General features: G+C 42.1%; 1 protein-coding gene across 1 annotated transcript; it reads right to left on the bottom strand.

Annotated features, from left to right (window-relative positions):
• Positions 1-1,883: 1,883 nt before the first annotated feature.
• On the bottom strand, positions 1,884-4,154 carry pou3f1 (POU class 3 homeobox 1). The gene has a single exon (XM_050047163.1). The coding sequence runs from the start codon at positions 4,094-4,096 to the stop codon at positions 2,969-2,971; it is 1,128 nt and encodes a 375-aa protein (XP_049903120.1). The 5' UTR covers positions 4,097-4,154; the 3' UTR covers positions 1,884-2,968.
• Positions 4,155-8,744: the final 4,590 nt, after the last annotated feature.

The raw sequence follows: 8,744 nt of genomic DNA, 5'->3' as shown, positions 1-8,744 counted from the left end.
ACTGCTGCTGCACAGATTTTCACTTTTCACGGTCATTTTTTGGGGGGAAAAAGTATAAAAAGATGTAAAGTATAAATGAAACTGTGAATGTGGTGGAAGGAATTAAAATGTATCAGCGCCTGCAATGAATCTCTCCATGGACCCTGACTGTATCCAGGTCTAATATGTAGATGTAGATGTGGAAACAATGCGCACAGCCGCTGTGGCTGCTTTTTACGCGGAACACTGAAGGGACCAAACTTTAAGACTACATTTAATATATGATTTAGAGGAATCGAATATTTATTTAGGTGCTGGATGGCGTTAAAATGTTGTCTGTGAATGTGGGCCTGCCTTTGCTCTTATTAAACTTTAGGGCCTGCCGTTTTTTCGTTCATCCTTTATGTGCTTTTCTCTCTATCTTTGGAAAAGAGGCTGATTTTTGCCCGCAGGCACCTCTGTCTCAGATCAAAGATTCGTCACAATTCGCCTTTTAAACGCTTAAAACATGACAAGTGATGATGGTTTATATAAGGAGAGCAGCTCAGTGTGATTGAGGAAGGCCTGAGCTCTGGATAAACACTTGGATAATACTGCCAATGATTATAACAGTAATAATAATAAGCACTCAATGAAAAGACAATAATTCCGTATTGATATTGCACAATTTAATACTGCGATTATTACACAAAGATGTGAACAACGTCAGAGACTGTGTGAACTTAGCAGGGAATGCCTGAGGTAAAATACTGTTGTCTATTCCCTTTAACAGCACATGTACACAGCTTCTGATTTAAACGACCCCCTGTTACATAACGAACCACTGCTATTTAAAGTGAACACATGGCGTGCTGACCACTTCCCGATGCTCAGCACCCCGGACAGCATTAAACTTTATGATCATGTTTATCTTGTTTGCCTGCTGATGATGCCACAATCATAGACAGCAACAAAGGGGACGAGAGGGTTTTTTTGGGATCTTAATGAAGACAAAAGACCATTTCTTGTATATATGTTTTATGTAAGTAATAAAATATTACTATAACATAAATATAAATGTGACTTTGCAGTCTACATTTAGCAATCAACATACAACCAATGTAGTAAACAAAAAGGAAAAACATACTGGAATCCACTGCAACATAACCATTAACAGAGCTAAACAAAAAAGCTCCAAACACGTTTAAGAAATAAATATATATATATAAATGGTCAGATTCATAAATGAAATCATATTAAAATATCTTCTTGGAATTAGTAAGTGTACAAAACTGCCCGGAAAGAAACAAAAACAAAACAATATCTCAGAACAAATACAAGTTTACATATTGGACATATTTACATATCGGAAATAATCCTGGCAACATTTTCTCTAAAATCTTTTTTTCTTTTTAACTATTATTTTTTCTTGAAAAACAAAAAACAAAGTTTCCCTCATTTTGTATTGAATAGCACTGCTGTAGGCTTTTGGACTGGTCCAACATTGAGAAATGACACACAACGCATGAGATTTTTCAGATTTCCTTTCAGGTCAGAAAAAAATAAATAGATCTAAAGTTAAGTCCCTTCATCGCTTCCCCTTTTTGGAATTATTATTATTATTTTCTTTTCTCTGAATCCAGCGTTTTAATATAATACAGTGGATTTGTGGGACAAAGGAAATTAAAAAAAAAACGGTGAACCAGATTGAAACATCTAAAAAAACACAAGAGGAAAATAAAATCATGTACAGGCGTGATATTCCGACATGGGGCACTGAAGTTACCTGAGTTATTATTACTTTTCATTTTTGACCAATCTCTCTTGAAATGTTTGGAATACAACAGGATTAACAGGCAGTAAGCAGTGTGAGCTGACAGCGCTCTGTGGTGATAACCAGGAACCTGTAAACATGGGATTTTTTCTGTGTGTGTGTGTGTGTGTGTGTGTGTTTAAACCTATGGAGATCAGCTCCACTCACAATTTTATCAACAAATATAAAATCGCAATAATAATATCAACGAAAGAATAAGTGCTCCATGCAAAGAAAACAATAATTTGAACAAAAGGAACCCCCCCCCAAAATAATTTTTTTCCTTTTCTTTTTTTTTTAAATTTAATTTCCCTTTTAGCGTCTGGTGCTGTTTGCAAATTTCGACGTGGTCAGCTGCAAAGCTTTAAATGTTTTAAGGCATGCAGTCAGAACTTAAACGTCCTGTTGCATTGGACATTTTTTTTCCTCTGAAACAAATCTGACCTTAATTATGTGTGTTTTCGGGTGCCATAATTTCCATCACCTTTCCCACCATCAACTCCCACTGAGTAAAGAGAAAAATGAGAGGCTGCTCTGATGAGTTACAGTACCTATAGCAAAAATAATGACAGAAATCATAGAGAGACACTGAAGTTAAAAGTATTTCCAAACCAAAAACATCACACTTAATATAACAAAGAAAGTATACACTAATATTCAGAAATCTGGTTAATCAGTTTAAGCCTGAAAAAGCAAAAATGTTCATTCAGTGTAGGCTACTCATCTCCAGTGTTGATCATTTTTCAGGCAGCCACCTCATTCTGGTGAGCGCCAACAGTTCATGGTACACCAGGAGGAGATGGCCTCAGTTGCCACATTTAATTACTCCCCCATTTGAAACAGCCATGGGATATCAAATTTACTTAATATGCCTTCTCCTCCATATAATTTTGGTAAATAAAGATCTTTGTTTCACTTTAAATGCGCACGGAATCAGTAATAGCGAAGATTTTTTTGTCTTTTTTTTCTTGATTTTTTTTGTTTTTTTATCTTAACATTTTTCCCCTCTTGCCATCTATTTGCTGGACATGACGATCTCCGAAATACTAAGGGCAAAACTCATCTGTTCAACTTTTTTTCCATGTCTCTTTTTCTCTCAGGAAAACAAAAGCCAAACTTAAATACTGTAAACTCCATAGTCCCTTTTTCCCTTTTTCTATCCCCCCGCGGAAATGCTCGGATTGTTCATGAAAACAGTCACTGTACAGGACTCTGTAGTGTGCGGTGTAGAGGAGGGGTCTCTGCTTGGGAATATACGTCCTCCATATTCGGGTGAGGGACCCCAACTGGTGTCATTCTTTTCTCTTTTTGTCTTCTGTTGCAAAACCAAACACGGACAACCTCTTTTTCCAACTGCAGAGTGCCGGCTAAAGTGCTGATTTCATGAGCAGACGGCTTTGGGCATTTTAAGAAATGATTTTCCAGCGCCCCTTTCACCCCCACTTCAATGGAGGTCCTCTTCTTTCGTTTCCTGCCCTGCGCAGCAATCTTGTCCAAATTGGTGGGACTGCCCGTGTTTGAGTCTGTCTCCTCCAGCCACTTGTTTAGGAGCGGCTTAAGTTTGCACATGTTCTTGAAGCTGAGCTGCAGCGCCTCAAACCTGCAGATTGTGGTCTGAGAAAAGACGTTTCCATACAGGGTGCCTAAGGCCAAGCCCACGTCCGCCTGCGTAAAGCCCAGTTTGATCCGCCGCTGCTTGAACTGCTTGGCGAACTGCTCCAGGTCGTCGGAGCTGGGTGCGTCCTCGTCCGAGTGGTCCTGGTGGTGGCTGAACGCCTGCTGGGGCGACTCCATCTGGTTGTCGTGGCTGCCCGAATCGTCGTGGAGCGGGTCCCGCATGCCATGGTGCAGGGAGCCGGGCTGGGGACTCAGCATTGCGTTGAGGTTTGTGTATCCAGGCTGGGAGTAGACCAGCGACTGGTGCCCGTTTGATGCTGGGGACAGCGGGGATAAGTGGTGCGTCGTGGTTGGCGCCCACGAACCATGGTGGCTACTCTGCGTTTGCTGGTGCACCAGGTGAGATCTGTGGTGGAAGCCGCTGCTCAGGTCCTCCCGGGTCGCCTGCACGCTGGCTTTGTGCTCCTGCTGTCCGATGTGGGTGCCGCTGGACCAGTCGGTGTTGGAGGTGGGCAGCCACTGGTGGTGCGTCAGGCTCATCGGGTGTCCCGTGTTGGTCGCCGCAAGCCCTTGCAAGTACTCGTGGTGCATCATTTTCTGCACCTCTCTGTAGGTCGTCCCCTGATGCATCCTATCCGAATCCGGATGCATGAGCGGGTTAGACGGTAAGGAGTTATTCCTCGGAATATACTGAGCTGTTGTCGCCATGGCTCCTACTTCGAAAACTGACGAGCACTTCGGAGGTCTCCAGGCTTTAGAGCCAAAACGCAACAACCTGCTCTGGGAGGTCTTGGGGAAGAGCGAAGACACGCCTCCCTTCCGCTTGTATTGGCTCCTCTCCGATTCAAGCCCACTGGGGACATATTCAATAGGCGCAGGGTTTCAGACCATGGTACAGCGCATTTTTCGCACAGGATGGATAGAGCTCCGATCTTACATATGTTATAGAAAAACACATGTTCTATTTATTAAATGTCTCTTTGAGTTTTTAACAGGACTCATCTCATTTCCTATACCTGCGCGCAGATAGCCTCCTGCCTATCTTTTACATTTCTCCCTCCAATCCTCCACAAAGAAGGTGAACGGGGCTGCAGCAGCGGGGTTTGATTAGGTTTCCCTGGGTTTAGATCGGTTGTTTTGCAAATAACCACGTGGGGGAGTACGGGGATCTTTTTGAAGGGTTGCCCCCCCCTCCATCCCACCTCCACCCCCCACCCCAACATACACACATGCACTTACAAACACGCACCCGTGCACCTTTATAATAGGTCACTGATGATTATAGCGCTCCTCATTTTAAATAGATTATAAGGCGCGATGCTCCAGCTCCTGCAGCCACCCACACAACGAGAGGCGTGCAAATAAGCACTATGTGATGTATCTGTGAATGCTGCCTGTAAATGTGTGACAAATCTGAAAGCATTTGCTCTATTTCAAAGCCTCCGCGTATGTCATTTATTTGTATTGTCTCGGTAATTTTCAATGTTGTATGATCTCATCATCACCACCCACTTAGTTATGATAGGCCAAGATACTCTCCCTCTCTGTCACACACACACACACACACACACACACTCTTTCCTTCTTTCCACACACCCCCTCCACACACACACACACACGCACGCACGCACACGCTCAGGTGACAGATATTATACACAGTTTACTCACTGTCTTATTTTGGGTTCCTGAACGCAGCAGTGCAGATGTTACTGAGGGTTAGTGCCACATCTGATCATAATCTTTTATAATTTATCATAAAACAATCTAATTTAATTTTTACATGACATTATATCCTCTCTGACAATCTGCTGCAGCTCTTCTGGATTTTCCCTGGAAATTTAGATTTAACGCGATTCAAAAAATATATATATATTTTTTTATATCATTTACCTCTCGAAGCATTTTACTAAGCAGCAACTTGGAGAGAGAAACCTTGTGTTTCTTCCTCCTGGCTCCCTCCTCACTACCTCTCCCGGTTGATCTGATTATTTTTCCCTTCACGTTTTGTCCCAATAGCAAATTACCAATTCTATGAATTGCAAAGCAGCCTCAGAGACGCTGAGGGGTAGAGAGAGGGGGGGAGATGCGAAGATTGAAAGGGATCTTTGCAAACACAATCACGTTCTTAAATGGAAATGCGGGGCTTTAAACAAATCTTACATCTCTCCCGTTCCATTCGCCTAAAACTCTGCAATCAGGCACATGTTCCACTCCTTCTAAAACAGGAGCTTTTTGGGAGGTTTTTCAGGCGCAACAGTCTCATTTTAATCATTTACCTGAAAGCAATGTTTTGCCTTTTTTTATCTATCTCTGCCGCGTTTGTTTGTTTGTTGTCATCTTCCCCCATGCGACTATTCTCTGTCTATTTACAGGACGACTCAACGCTAGTGTTCATTTTAATCCGGGACTACATGACTAAAAGGTAAGTTGTCTCCTTTCTGCTGTGACCGCGTCCTTGCTGTACTCTTGTCTCCTGCGTTAACAATGTAGCGTGTGTGTGTGTGGAAAATGTTGTCGGGGTCACAGGTGCTCGTCATCATCTCTTGAAAGGCGTGGTTTTTGTCCACCCATCCTTTATATATTTATTTGAGATGAGTGGGAGACAATCCGCGCGAGTTATCTGTGTGTCATTTTAGGGCGATTTATTAAGTGTCAGAGTCAGATTTGGAGATATATGGTGATGTTTTCAGTGCTGTGCAGCTTTTATCCGCGGTATTTGTGATATGTCTCATTTTAAGAAACACTTGTGATGATTAATATGTCACGTTTTGCAAACATTTTTTTTCCTTAAACAATAATTTGCATGCAATTCTACTATAAAATTGACTGAACTATAATACCATCGCCCCACATATACACATATTTTTTAAACAAAGCATTATTTATTATGATTAAAGTACACAGAATAAATCCTATAAGATGTAAATAAATAAATAAATAAATAAGACAATGCCTCTCCAACTCGTTAATGGGAAACCCCAGCCAGGAATTTCTTATCGTCAGTGTCTTCAACTCCTGGGAGACCTCGGTGGCTGTGTGTCACTGCTATAAGCGACCGGAGCTCCATGCAGCTCTCAGTTAATGAAGATGCGTTAGCCATTCACTCATTCTTGTCTCCCAGTCTATAAAAAGCAGTGGTTTCTCTGCCACACAGACCCAGTCTTGTGCTTTGCCATGCCAGCGAGGAGCTGCTGGAAAAAAAGAAAGATCCAGATGCTTTGGCCCTCTTTTGTAAAGAATATGGCCTTGTGTGCGCTGAGGTGCATTTTTGCCAGGACGCACTAGGTTTCCATGGTGCGCCCGATGAAAGGGATCACACAGAACTTAGTGGTGAATGACAGGCCGTACAGGAAAAGAGCGGCTGGAAATGAACACGATATGATGGATTTTTAAAAAATATGAGGGAGGAGGGGGGAAAAAAGAAAGAGATTGCGACGCGCACTCAGAATGAACCGCAGGGATGAGTGTGGAGGAAGTTGGGTGACCCCTTTACCAGAAATAAGTGTGTGCACAAGTCTGCTCTTTGTATCACCCTGAAGACACATTTCTCTGATTTATTCCTCACTTTCTCTGCACTGTCTTTCCTGTCATGTCCTGACATAATGTGAACATGACAAAACTTAGACTCTAAGAATTATAACATGAACAGCACTATGAACACGATGCTCCTGCTGCATGGCCAAACACAACTTGCGTACTTTATTTTTTGGAGACCATGTTTAACTGGATGTAGGGAGTGTGTTTCCGTGCTGCTGTAATTGAAGGGCTTATTTATTAGAGTGAGGGGCCTTTTCTTTTTTCAGTCAGTCACGTGTTAATCTCCAGTCTGCTTAATATGCAGCAGTTATTGTGAGGACGCACCTCAGCCAATAGGACACCTTTCAATTAAACAACTTTCCATCTTTGCAGCACAGTTGAGATGCGATAAATAAAGAGAATTGTGAAATTATGTCACAGCATTTCCTCTACACATGCATTGATAAAATAATGCATAAAATAAAATGGTGACATTAATCATAAAGCAATTAAAAATAACCCAAACTCCATTTTAAGACATGAATCAGACGTTTTAAAAGCGAAAAGTACAATTTTTAGAGCAGGTTATTTTAGTCCTCAGCCCCCAAGGATATAAATATGCAAACACTTAATTTGGAAATAAACTTTAAACTAATCAGCGGGTTTTTATTTCCACAGGTGTACCTGAAATAACACGCTCATATTCTTAAAACGGCCTCGGCCTCATATTAGATGTTAAATACGAGTCTCCCTCAATTCCAGGGGGAACATTTCGACCTGCCACCAGCTATGTTTAGATTTTAAAATTCATGTGATGTACCCCCCCAACTACAGCGAGTAGAATAATATCCACCAACTCACTCAATCAGATAATTGTATTTCGTTTCCAGGTTTTTTTTTTTTTTTTTTTTTGATAGACATGCGTAATAGGCACTAAATATGCAATAGCAAAAAAAAAGAAAAAAAAACTGTTTGCCCATCCATTTTGAAGACCAAATCGTCCCGTGCTTTTCAGGTAACTTTTTTCCCTTTCTTTTTTGGCTAATGAACTTGGGCTATTCTGCCAGCATCCCCCTGAGAATGCGACGGGGGGAAACGCTTCTCTTGTGGTAAAAGGTGCGAGTTTCTTCCTCTATCTCTCGGCTAATTAGGCGGGGTCTGAACGCGCCAGAATGAATATTCATGAATGGCACCAGCGCGCAATTAGTAGTGGAGAGAGTTCCCAACTTCAATCCCCAAACAACGCAGCTTGCAGAGGAATGGGGGTACCGGTCCCCCCTACTCCATGTGTCTCTGCTTCTGCTCAAGCACTCTTTGAGCCCTCACTTATACTGTCTACTCTTATCAGCCAGTCTCCTGCTCCCACTTTCAAAGCAGCCACCAACATAAGTGATTTGTCCACTTCATGTAAATCTCCATGTTGGGAATAACAGCTAATCCAATTAGATTTCTCAATAACTTCTGAGGGGACCAAAACAGATATTTCATGTGTCAGTTGAGGGTTTAGTGTTCTTTGGAGTCACTTTATGACGAATGAAGAAAATCAAATACAAAATTTCTACATGTAGAAGATTTTAAAACATGTCACTGATGTGTGTCTAAGATGAGGCTGAAGATCCACACAAGCGTGCACATGCAGAGACACAACCGCCTAATGACGCATATCATCCAACAACACACAATTTCATAAGCATCAAACCTCACTATTACAAATCCAGTGAATTGCCAATGGCCCCTGGTGCACCCATCTGCTGCCATCCCCTAAAGCCTCCCTCTACCTGCCTTGTGGTTTGTGTGTCACGCCGGCGTGAGCCTTAGCCCGTGTGGCTGACTGCCTGTC

The sequence above is a fragment of the Epinephelus moara genome, chromosome 6 (assembly GCF_006386435.1).
Source record: "Epinephelus moara isolate mb chromosome 6, YSFRI_EMoa_1.0, whole genome shotgun sequence".
NCBI lineage: Eukaryota > Metazoa > Chordata > Actinopteri > Perciformes > Serranidae > Epinephelus > Epinephelus moara.
Note: the sequence above shows the minus strand (reverse complement) of the source record. Positions and strands in the feature narration are given on the sequence as shown.

Bases quoted from the DNA above. Each gene is read 5' to 3' on its own strand.
- pou3f1 (XM_050047163.1), bottom strand. From the start codon at position 4,096: ATGGCGACAACAGCTCAGTATATTCCGAGGAATAACTCCTTACCGTCT.